Source organism: Opisthocomus hoazin, chromosome 2, assembly GCF_030867145.1.
Source record: "Opisthocomus hoazin isolate bOpiHoa1 chromosome 2, bOpiHoa1.hap1, whole genome shotgun sequence".
Taxonomy (NCBI): Eukaryota; Metazoa; Chordata; class Aves; order Opisthocomiformes; family Opisthocomidae; genus Opisthocomus; species Opisthocomus hoazin.
In genome coordinates this window covers 42,387,134-42,399,654 of record NC_134415.1, presented here as the reverse complement: position 1 = coordinate 42,399,654, position 12,521 = coordinate 42,387,134, and the positions used below count along the sequence as shown (strand labels likewise).

The 12,521-nt window shown below is 47.8% G+C and overlaps 1 protein-coding gene across 5 annotated transcripts in view; it reads right to left on the bottom strand.

Annotated features, from left to right (window-relative positions):
• Positions 1–6,321: 6,321 nt before the first annotated feature.
• Positions 6,322–12,521, bottom strand: part of MAP4K3 (mitogen-activated protein kinase kinase kinase kinase 3) — a 96,909-nt gene continuing 90,709 nt past the window's right edge. For all 5 annotated transcript variants that reach the window (XM_075413386.1, XM_075413387.1, XM_075413388.1 and 2 more), the window contains 2 exons: positions 10,276–10,331; positions 6,322–7,813 (listed from right to left, as the gene is read on the bottom strand). In XM_075413386.1, coding sequence (XP_075269501.1) covers positions 7,726–7,813; positions 10,276–10,331 — 144 coding nt within the window. In that variant the 3' untranslated portion in view covers positions 6,322–7,725. The remainder of the gene's footprint in view (positions 7,814–10,275; positions 10,332–12,521) is intronic.

The following is a 12,521-nucleotide window of genomic DNA, read 5'->3' as shown; positions in this document are numbered from 1 at the left end:
GCGCCGGGCGCCGCGAGGAGGCCGCCGCAGGAGCGCTCGGCGCCCCTCAGCGGGAGGCTCGGCGGCCCCCCGCCGCCGGCGGCAGGCCCGCAGCGGCGGGGGGAGGCGGCGGCTGCCGCATTCCCCGCCCCGACTCTCGGTGGTCGCCCCAGGAGGGTGGGGGGGGCGGCGGGAGGGGGCGGCGGGAGCGGGGTCACGCGGCGCGGCGCGCGGGCCGCGAGGGGCGGGGTCGGGCGCCCGGAGCGCGAGCGCCGCCACCTCCCCGCTCTCCAGGCTCCCGTCCTCGCCCGCACGGCTGGCAGCCGCAGCGCATGCGCGGTGCGGCTCCTCCCCGCCCCGCCTGGCGCCGGCCGCGCCTGCGCCCGGGCGATGCGTGGTCGGGCCTTCCTCTCCCCCTCTCCTCACCGGCGGAAGTGACTTCACGAGGCGGCCGCGCCCCCCGCGCGCCCCCTGCCGGCGGGGCCCGCGGCGCTCCCTGAGGGGTAGGGCCCGGGCGCTCGGGTACCGCCGGAGGAGAGGGCACGGGGACCCCTCGGCCGCACAGGCCGGGCGGCGGGCCGTGCCCACCGAGGCAGGGTCGGCCAGCGGAGGGGTAGCAGCCTTGCGGAAGTCTGGGAAAGATAGAGGGCGGTGGATCCGTGTCAAACCCCAGCGGAGCTTTGCCGGGGCAGGCAGGGCCCCTCAGCCCCTCCTCTGGCTCGTGCCTCTGCGAGCCTGCTGATAAGAATGCCCCCAAGGCTTTGGTCCTTGTAGACCACAGCTGATCCCCTCACTGCCGGCGCCTCACCGGCCTCCCTTGCCAGGGTGACCTGGAGCACAAGGAGACGCGTTTGCCTGTGACAACCATCTGCTCAGAGCTGGAGGCGGAGGGGTGGTGTTCCTCTTCCCGGGAGAGCTCTGTCACTCCCTGTTTGAAAGGCACTGTCAGCTCACATGGGGACCAAGATCAGAGAGTAATAAACACCCCATTCAGGCAGCACAAGAACAGCCTTAAGGGTGAGAAGTAAGTTTAATTCTTGGAAAAGAGGCCAGAAAAAGCCAAGCTGGAATGCAGATAAAGCCCAGCAATTTAAACAGGACAAAGTCCGTGGTGGTCTGTGGGGCCTGGCAGGGCAGAGGGAGGACGACGATGCTGGGGATGAAAAGCAAATCATGGTGCTCTGCTTTGCAAGGCAAGGGGCCAGGGAGAGCTCGAGGACCAGAGAGGTAATAGCAAGCTGCCGATGGGGAGGACAGGGATGGAAACAGATATATGAAAACCTCCGCTGGTCACTGGAAGGAAGGTTTAGGACCAGCTTCTCAGCTGCGAGGAGAGCAAAGTACCCGCACAGACAGCTTGGACAGAGACTGCTGGGTCTCCCTTTGTTTCAAGGGCTGGTCGGGAAGACACCCGTCAAGAATGGTATGCATGTTGGGAGGCTCAGTTAATTAGTGTTTGTGAAGTACTCTGAGGACAGGAGATGTTCCTGAGATGCTGAGCAGTACTTTAGCAGGTAATGGATGGAGCCTCTCAGAAAGAGCTGTCTTCACCCCGCAGCTCCACCTCAGGCATTTTTTCCCCAGACAGATATTGCTGTCTGAAGTAGTCAGACTTCTGCTTTGAGCATGCTGGAACAAGGATGAAAGGTGGGAATATTCGTGTCTCGGAGCTATTTGCTTGGTCTAGCAGTCTGCCTGTGCATTCAGGAACACCATCACAGCATCTCATAGACTGCGGAGCTGTTGCACTCTCTGCCTTATGACGGAAAATCAGTCTGTTGAAGTTTAAATCTTCGGCTGCTCCCAAGTATGTATACAACACTGGGTGTGAAACTGCACCAGTGCTCTGCTCTCCAGCCCCTCCATTTAGAGATGAAGGTGCCAGGACTCCTAAATACCAGTTGTCTACAGCAACTCTTTCCATCAAACAAAACAACTTTGGGTAATGTGAGATTGCAGGCACTGTGTTCAGTCGTCTCAAACATTCGGTAAGGCCCCAAGACAGTCCAAGCCTGAGCTCTGCCTCCACCCAGAGCCACCAGCACCAGCTGACAGCCTTCCTCTCATGGCTTTCAGTGTTTTTTCAGTGCCCCCTGCCTGGGGGCATCCTGGGTTTATTGGTGCTCATGGGCCAGTCCAGGTTCCTCAGTGGCCTCCTCCTGATCACACTCACTCACTTCATGTGCTGCATGAGAGGGTGTGGTTTTGCTTGGAAAGCAACCGAACAAGACATAACTATCTCCAGGGCTGTCTGAGGAGCTGTTGCTTCACTGCTCGTGGCCAATAAACCAGCCTGTATGGCAGGATGGGAAAAGTCCGGTGAGTCCACTGAAGGGCAGAGCACAACTGAGAGCAGTAGGACTGTTCACCCAGCAGTCGCTGTCCCAGGCCACTGGCTTTGTGTCCTGTCCATGGCGGAGAGCATGGGCAGGTGAAGCGCAGTCAGGCACAGGCGCTGGTGGTTACCACGTATGGATATGCACATCTCCAAGGTGAGAGGGTCTAAGGACCTGGAGGAAGAACTGCAGCTGCCTGGGCACTCATTATGGTGCAAGCTCTTGCAAGGAAGGGCACAGATTTGAAAGCTGGGCGCTGCTTTCATACAGATGCAGTGACAGAGGAGTTGAATCATGAGTGGACAGAGGAAACTCAGTGGCATGGGCAGGTGCAGGGAGCCAGGCAGTGGGATGACCTGGCCTTATGCCAAGAAGTGAAGATGACGCTGCTGTTGCTGTCAGAAGGAATACAAACATCCTTGTCTCTAAATTGTAGATACATGGATTTGATAGATGGACCACTTGGTGGATAAGCAATTGGCTGGATGGTCACGCTCAAAGAGTTGCAGTCAATGGCTCGATGTCCAAGTGGAGACCAGTGACGAGTTGCATTCCTCAGGGGTCAATACTGGGATTGGCACTGTTTAACATTGTCTGTGACATGGACAGTGGGATTGAGTGCACCCTTGGCAAGTTTGCCAATGACACCAAGCTGTGTGGTGTGGTCAACACGCTGGAGGGAAGGGATGCCATCCAGAGAGACCTGGACAGGGCTGAGAGGTGGGCCTGTGTGAACATCATGAAGTTCAGCAAGGCCAAGTGCAAGGTCCTGCACCTGGGTCGGGGCAATCCCAAGCACAAATACAGGCTGGGCGGAGAATGGATTGAGAGCAGCCCTGAGAAGAAGGACTTGGGGGTGCGGGTTGAGGAGAACCTCAACGTGTCCCGACAATGTGCGCTTACAGCCCAGAAGGCCAGCTATATCCTGGGCTGCATCAAAAGCAGCATGGCCAGCAGGTTAAGGGAGGTGATTCTGCCCCTCTGCTCTGCTCTGGTGAGACCCCACCTGGAGTCCTGTGTCCAGCTCTGGAGCCCTCAGCACAGGAAAGACACGGAGCTGTTAGAGTGGGTCCAGAGGAGGGCCACAAAAATGATCCGAGGGCTAGAGCACCTCTCCTGTGAGGACAAGATGAGAGAGTTGGGGCTGTTCAGTCTGGAGAAGAGAAGGCTGCAGGGAGACCTTATAGCAGCCTTCCAGTACATGATGGGACCTACAAGAAAGCTGGGGAGGGACTTTTTACAACGGCATGCAGTGATAGGACAAGGGGTAATGGCTTTAAACTGAAAGAGCGTAGATTTAGATTAGATATAATAAAGAAATTCTTTACTGTGAGGGTGGTGAGGCACTGGAACAGGTTGCCCAGAGAAGCTGTGGCTGCCCCCTCCCTGGAAAAGTGTTCAAGGCCAGGTTGGACGGGGTTTTGAGCAACCTGGTCTGGTGGAAGGTGTCCCTGCTCATGGCAGGGGGGTTGGAACCAGATGATCTTTAAGGTCCCTTCCAACCCATTCTAGGATTCTGTGATTCTAAACCAAAGGCCACAGCCAGTGCAGTGGTGTCTCTACAGGAGTGCACAATGTCTGTGGGTGGCATGGGGACACTCGGGATCCCCCAGTGCTGCTGGAGGAGGGAGAGGAGGATGAGGTGGAGGGTCATGGCAGCACTTCGCCGTACTGTCCCGAGGGCTGGCCGAGCCATGGGGGCTTAGAAAGAGCGACAGCACTCCTCTACCCCCAGCGGCTGTCATGGGGAATGTGAAGAATCGCCACCGGGAGGGACTGCCAGGAGCTGACGATGTACTCCTGTATTCAGCCTGCAAGACACTTCTAGGAGTAGCTGCCTGTCAGAGCAACGCAAGGGGGACCTGAATTTGAATGTGTTGGATTTAAATTAGCTCTAAAGGGAAATTCTGCACCCAAGGACTTGCTGCCCAAGGATGGAAGTGACCTCTAGCAACAGTAATGCAGCTGTAGTGTAGAGAATGATGCTGATCAGACAGCGAACCCAGCATTGTTGTGCACAATGAGGACTTTAGAGCCCACCAGGGTCCCTGTGCCCCTCCCCAGACACATTCCCCCAGCTCCTTCTGCACTCCTCAGTAGATGACAGGCCTGGAACACGATTCCCTATAACCCATATTTTAGATCAGACTGGAGTGTTTCCTTGAAGGGAAGCAAGAGGTTTTGGCACGCTTCCTAGTTTTACCAGCTTTTTTCACCACCTTTTCACATAGATTCCCTCAACAACCAGCAGTGCTATTGCTAAAGCCAAACCCTGCAGAGTGCAGGAAACCCCCCCTGCCTGGGGGACACACCCATCCCCATCACTGCTCGCAGCATTGCTGGATTCCCCCAGCCCCATCCCAATATCCCAGTGACAAAGTTGCAAGCAACAGGCAGCCAGCAACACATGCTCCACTTTGCACAGCTCCTGGTTTCAGTCAAGGGCAGCGAGATGCAGAACTTGAATCTGAACCCCCTCTTTTTCAAGGCACCAGGTTCTGTTTCTGACAGGGGCAGGCAGCACCATGTGGAATGATGCGCAAAAACAGCACAAAAGCAGTGTTCGTTCCCCTTTCCTCCCAGCTTATAGGAGCACTTCTGTAACGGACCCAAACAACCCAGCTTCTTTGTTCTCTTTAAGAAAGCTCAGTTTGGACTGAGACCCAAGCTCAGCTTCTGCATTGATCAAACTTTGGTGCCAGGCTGGTGAAAGTCCTGTCACGCAGCTTCTTCACAACACACTTCTGCCTGTTAGCGGCTAGGACTGCTAGCTAGAAGCCAGCAGTAGCAGCCAGAGGGTAAGGGGCTGGGAGAAGAGAGAAAAAGGGAGGCCGCAGAGGTTGTTAGAGAAGCTGTGTTAACCAGCAGGAGGTAGAAGCCTTGCTCTAACCTCATCACGTCTGCAATCCGGTTTCCTGGCTCTGACTCTGCTCTCGTCAGTCAGCCACAGACTGATCCCAATCTTACAGCAGGATGGGGGTGGTGGAAGCACCCACCAAGTGTGGCTCAAGGAAACTTTCAGTTCATGGCAATTGCAGGTCTAGGAAAGCAGACCTCGTGCTCTTCCAGACACCCAGGCTCCTGGGCTCAGCTGAGGGCAGCTACCAGATAAGGAGCCAAGCAGCTCAGGATGGGTGAGAGGCAGTTTTGCAGCACAGACCCCAAATCCTGCAACAAGACAATTCCTCAAAATGCAGGAACCCTTTGCTTCTTCCTCGTCTTTCAGGCTGGAGAGCACCATCTAGAAAGCAAAGCTGTCATGGTGATGCTGACAGATTTGACACAAGCCTGCCCAAGTACAATGCTCCCCTTCTTCCCACATGCTACTACCCTGTCCTCTTTATTTTTAGCTCTTCCAGTTGCATCCCAGCACGCATCCTTGTACCAAAAATGCTCAGCCAGAATAACCCCCTTAGCTCCTGTTGCCTGTAATTCAGCAATAGCCCAACAGCCTCAAACAGCAAGACACTTGGCCAGCGCTGCTGCAGAAACCCCACAGGAAGAAGCATGTTTATAGCACATCGGTTATACTGTACTTGGTTAAAATTTAGCCACTTCTTGCACGTCAAAGTGAGGAATAGTCCATGGGAGGCAGGACAGAAATCCCCCTTGGGCAGCAGCACAAATGTGCTGCAAAACACACACAAGTTCTCGCCTTTTCTGAGAATTCAGCTTCTCAGCAGTGGGGCTTGCCTTACCACCTCTCCCACAGGGCAGATCTGACATTCGGTGCAAGGGAACAGAAGAGATGGGGCCAGCAGAGGCAGTGAGCTTGAGTCCCATAAGCAGCAAAAGAGCCCCGCTGGAAAAAAAAAAAACCACCAAGTTTTGCAATCAACAGAAGTGAAAAAGCAGGTGATGGAGGGCAGAAATCCAAGCTGGAATATGGAAAGACTTACCTTAAATACATCTATCCATTACCTAAAGGCCAAAAGGGTAATAATGCCTACCCTCAGTTGCCAGCCTAAGCTGAGTCTGACCATTCATATATTCAGAAATGCCCAGCTTCTGTTTGGCACAAACATTTAATAGCAGAATTCAAAACTCAGTATGTTCCATTTTACTCTTATGTGGAAAATGAGTGCAGGTGGTAATCTAATTGTACAACAACATGTTAAAAAAAGTTTATTTTACATTATATACATTAGGGAACATATTTCAAAGCATTACCAATAACAACAATAATGCAGGCCATAAATCACTTTAAATTTAGTTTGGTTTAGTGTATATTATCACAATAAAATATAAAGAACATATACAAAAAAAGGAGTCAAATGTGTGCATTTTGCTAAAACTTGGCATTTACATACTCCATTGGAAAATTGCAATCAAAAATACTTCTGATCAAAACTAAGTTCCTGTGACATGTAGTAACCATTGTACTGTTTGAATGAGGTAGTAACTAAATTATTTTGGCCATGTGTTAACATCCTAAATCAAGAAAAGTGTGAAAATGGTTATAAGGCCAAAAAAAGTCAAAATGGCAACATCTTTGAGCCATTTCCACCATGTGGAACGTTGCTCCTTTTCATTGTGATGTGAAACTATTTAGTAAGACGAACAGTAATATTAATTTTTATCATTGTATACGGTAATAATTCAAACAGCTATTGCAGTGTTACAGCCAGGTACCACTAGTCTGGGACTGACACCCATCCAGAACTTATTGTTTTCAAGCATAAAGAAGTAATCATAAGGAAACTTTTAATTAAATATAAAAATACAAGTGTTTAACTGGTTTGTTTCACAAAGAAAACTACCGAAGTAAACTAAAAAAGGAACTTTGAAGCCCAAGTCATATCCACAAAGTCACAGCTTACCTTTGTGACTAAATACATCACATCTCAATACGTTGTGCAAACATGAACACCAGTGTGTTGCATCAAAATTAAAACAAGATTGTAATCTGATTACAGCCTTGGTTACAATTTCTAAAAGTTAAGATTTATTTGTATTAGTAAATTACATATAATAAAATACAATAGTGTTGTTAAATGTACGATATTTGTTGCTAGCATCCCACTTCATAATAAACACGAGAAGTCCTTAAAATAGTACCCCAGTTTCATTTTTGCATCCTCAGTGACTTTTACATCTGTACAGGCAAGACACTTGTACTTAACAGGAGGATCGCTATCTACAGAAAGTCAGTGTAGTCTTCAGCAAGAAGTTTCACTGAAAAATACTGCATATGTACAAAGACTACATAACAGTAATTTAAGCACTTCTGTGGTATCATAATGCTTATGTGTCCATACCACAAAATTCTCGTCTTCCTCTCATGCCACAATAAATTATAAAGTAACTGAAGTTGGGTTACTGCAGCTTTTGTGCAATTTCAGCCAGCCATGAATGCTGCTGCAGCAGGAGTGCTCTCTCGTCACGGTGAGCTGCCTGCCAGCCGCTGTTCTCAGTAACTGTTCTCATGCCCTGCCAGGATATATAAATTGCTGTTGGCTGTTGGGTTATCCGTCGGCCTACTCTCCAGCACCACGACCCTAAAAGAAGAAAGCCACAATATCAAGTAAGCCTTCATTTAAAAACATCCCTGGATCTAACTGTAAGTATTCTTTCTCGAGATCCATCTGATTGGTGGTCATTCCTCTCTCCCTGGATGCCTCTAATCCAAAAGCTGCACAAAGCAAGGCCAGCTTCCAAACTAGCTCAGGGTCATGTCCAGGCAAGGTCTCCAAGTATCTCCCATAGCCTCTCTGGGCTCCTACTGCAGTGTTCAACCACCCTCACCATGATGTTTTCCCCTCTTATCCAGCTGGAATTTCCTTTGCTGCAACGTATGCCTATTGCCTCTCATGCTTTCAGCGGACGCTTCTGAAGAGGGTCCATCATTCACCTACTGCCTGGGCTAGTGCTTCCCCGGAGCTTTGTAAATCAGGCTCCAGTTCTGGAAGTCACTAGTCTGCCTTTTGCCACTGGACATGACAGATGACCAAAGCTGACTCTTCCACGAGCATTTCTAGTCTTTCCCTGAGCACATCTAACCTAAGTCCACAGAAACTTCTTCCAGCTCTGAAAGTCCCAGAGACAGAGACTTGCAGGCTGAGAGTCGTCAAGGAGATGATCGCTATGTGCAGAATCTTCTCTCTTTTCTTCCCACTCACTTTTGGCCAGCATTGAAGACAGGAGACTGGATTAGCTGGACCTACGCTACAACTGCAAAGACCATAAGGGATATACTAGATCAGACCTTTACCTTCAAAGGAGGGAAACTGGCAGTCACAATTCTGTTTCACAAACTATTTGAGATTTTTTAATCATGCAAGAACCGCTAAAACTGCTAAATGGACCACGATGTTCATGACTGAATTCTCCTCTACAAACACCCTGAAGTGAAGGTAGATTGCGAGAAATTCAAATCCATCTATTGGGCATTCAGCCAAGGAGAGGTTGCTTGCTTCAAAACTACTACTCAGAAAACCTACCCTCTGTTCAATGTGCTCCACAAAGGGAATGACACCTCATGCCAAGGGGCATTCCCTGCTCACCAGGAGAAAGCAACAGGCAAGCTCTTATCAGACCAATGTCAGTTTTTTGGCTTCTCAGAACCCCAGTTCCTATGAACAGCCCAGGAAATGACATGTGTTACTTGAAAAGGTTTCACAGCTCAGACACAAAATAAGACAAGGCTGCCAGCAAAACAGTATCTGAAGAAACTGGAACTAATGTCTATTGCAGCGCACAGTCTTTAAACATTGTCTCAGATGTGGGAGACTGTAAGTGCAAGCCAGAAATATATGGAACTGTATTTGGGGAAGAGAGCATTATTTTTCCAAGGCAGTGATTTGCAATGTCATGATCCATTGTGAAGTCAGTCTCATTTTTTAAATAAAGTGTGCTGCCTCTCAACAACTAAGAGAAATAACATAAGAAAGCTGAGCTCCACACACACCTCATTGGAACAGAGACAGTAAAACCTTCAGGTCACAGATGAGTATTGCTTACAACTACCCATTACCAAAAATCTATCAGGTATTGCATGTAAGGCAGAATCCTCAGCCCTCAGCTGGCAAAAATTGCTGGTGGCTAGCTAATAAAGCCACAGCACCATTCACTGCTGTTGATATTATGGGTAATTACAGGGCTGTGCATCAAGCTTGGAGAAGCAGAACATGGGGAAAGCCTTTGGTTGATGTGAAGTCTTTTTAGTAGTTCTATGATGCCACAGATGAGTTTACTGTGAATGGCGTAAGACAGAGAATTCTCAAAAGAAAAATTAAGGCCTATCTTCGCACTTCATACGGGTATGTTACTGGCGAAACCATCACATCAGCGTGCAATCCCCAGAAGACAAAACATCTGCTGTTTTCGTGGCTGTTACAGAAGTACAAAGTTTGACAGCAGGGAAAGTTGAGGAAGTCAGCGACACTCCTAAAATAACAGTTACTGACTCGGTAAGCTGGTATCTGATGGGTCAGACAGACACAGTGTTAGTGTCCTGCAAAGCAGATGCCACAGAACAGCTATGCTGGAAATTACCAAGAGCTCTTACAAGACTTAAGCTCTCACATTGGGAAGACAACTGGTAGCGTTCCTTTCTGAGGGTGAAAGTGAGATATTTAAATTTTTAAGCATTTTTTGCATTTGTCTCAAGAAGTAGACCTTGATGTGCTACTGCAGCAGAGCATCTGAAAGTAAAGATTTCACCGAGTTAAGCAACAGACAGCACAAAAAGGAAGACATTGCTGGAGACTGTGACTGCAGCCAAATAGGAGCTTGCTAGCATGGCTGAGTGGATCTGGAAGCCCACAAACACTTTTAGAAGACTTTTATTTTAAGAAAAAGAAGTAAACTTCAAGGCCTGAAAGGCAGACATGTACACAAAGGAATGAGTAAGATGGCTAAAAAAGGAATCGCAAGAAACAAGCAAAAAGAACTTTTACAAAGTAGGAGGAATACACATCATTCTTGTATTTTAGCATGCCTTATTCACTTCTCTTCATACCTGTCAGATCCCAGAAGCCTGAATATCCTTGTATTATCAGAAATTTCTTGTGTAATCTAGACAATAAAAATAAGACAGGTGTTTATATGTTAAGTGTGCAGGTGTTTTTATTTTATTTTTAAAAATCAACATAGAGAAAAGAATTGACTATGACTGCTGTTGCCAATTTATTGCTGATTTAAATCAGCTAGAGAATTTAATTCAACTGTCGCTTCTAAATGAGAACTAAAAGTTTTCTGTAATTCCTGCCACATTATGGGAACTCCTCTGGTAGCAACTGCAAGCACAACAGCAACGCTCAGCACTGCACAGCATCCGAGCTACCAGTGCAATTCTCTTTATAGCTGTGACTGAAATAGGCAGCTGTAGGACACAATTTGTCTCACTCTGGAGTGGGTATCCAGAAAGGGCCAGGTAAATCACACATAAAATGCATTTTGTTGAAGCTCTGAATCATACTAATGCTGCAGTAAGTTCATACTCTGAAAACCTTAACAGAGAAACATACTCTGTGGTACTTATGCCCATTGTGAAAAGAAAACATAGTGTTTTGACATTTCAGACTACTGTAATAGAGCGTTGTTTACTGCAGGTGAATTGTACTTGTGTGACACATCTTTATAATCACATGAATACCAAAGCACCAAATAAAACATCATGTTAATCTACAAAGTCAACCAAAGCCCACTGCACACTCCAAAGGATACCAAGTCACACCGTGAATGGGCAGCACTGTTTACAAAGGTCCTTTTCTACACAGCCACATTTCACATTCTTGAGGAAAGAAGATTCTTCTCTCCTTCCCAGATCCTCGTAGTGTTAGCTGACTTAGTGAATTCATTTCCGGCACAGAGAACTTGAAAGAGAATTTTAATTCACAACAACGAAGTTCCCCACTTTGTTCAGAAAATTACTTCCTGCTTGTTGTGGGGCTGAGTCTGCACAATCTTGGACCAAATTTGAGTGTCTTTCCTCAGAATTCACACAGTTCCCTGTCTCATTCTTCCCACTCAATCAAACTTCACTGTGGAAGGTCATGGTTGTGGAAGGAAGCAACTCTGCCAGCAGCTCAAATCATCCCCAATTAGACCGACTAATATTAGATTAGGGAATCTGAACTCATAATGTCTTCAAAGACAAATGTGCTGCAAAGTTGGGTTGGTCAGGTTTTTGTCCCATGTAACTGCTTCCCACATACCACATAGTATAAAATTCCCCCAAAGTAATGAATATGGTCAGGATCTGAGCCTGGTAATGCAGGCTTTTCATATTACAGATGAAAATGAGGTTATTTTTTTCTCGTAATAGCTGTGGCTACTAGGACAGCCAGGAGAGATAAGGAATTTAAAAAGGCTGCAAGAGCTTACCCTAGATATGTTCTACACAGAAAAAGTTTCGAGTTGCTTGCTATCTGAGAACAGCTCAGTTCTGCCTTCTGTTCTTCATTTAGTTGCCGGCTTTGGCTTGACAACAACAAAAATCAAGATGACAGTGTTCCTTATGCTTTACATAAACAATATAAAGCATCCACTTGTGCTGCAGCACTCCGGGGCATGTCCTGCGACAACGATCTGAGCTACTGAGTGCCAATGGGTGGAGTAATCCACTGAGCCTTGCAGAATGCTGCTAGCAGAAGTCTGGAGTTGGGGAAGTGCCTAGCGGCATCATCTCCTCCTCGTGGTCTGTGCTAACATCAGGGTGCTACAGTTCACTATTATGAGTTCTTGGGAGAGGGACAATCACACCTGGGGATCAAACATGTACAAATGCCACAAGGACCATTTGCAGATTTGGAAATAAGAAGTAGCCTGACTCTAGTCTTTGGTCCAACTTCCCACAAAGAGCAGGCTTACAGTCAGCAAATATTAGGTCAGCTGTGGCTGTGTGCAAATAAATATAGTTGTATAACAATGTGGAATATCTAAGCTTGGCATGGTGTGACTGCACATGTACCTCAAAACGCAATTAGTCATAATGAGCTCAATTTCTCAGCCAATGTGACGCTGATGAAACAACCAGTGAAGTTTGTAAACATTCTTTAACAACCAAATTAAAAGACTCATTAAAATCCTACAAAGCACAGCACTTCCACCAACACACAGATGCACAAGGTTTGCAGCAAGAAAAAAAGAAAGGAGATGCGAAGGTACTTATAATGGTTTAACAAAGTCTAAAAATCACATCAAACTGGCTGAAAAAAGGGTCTACACAAGTTTCAGAAAAAATCTTTAGGTCAATCTGACATT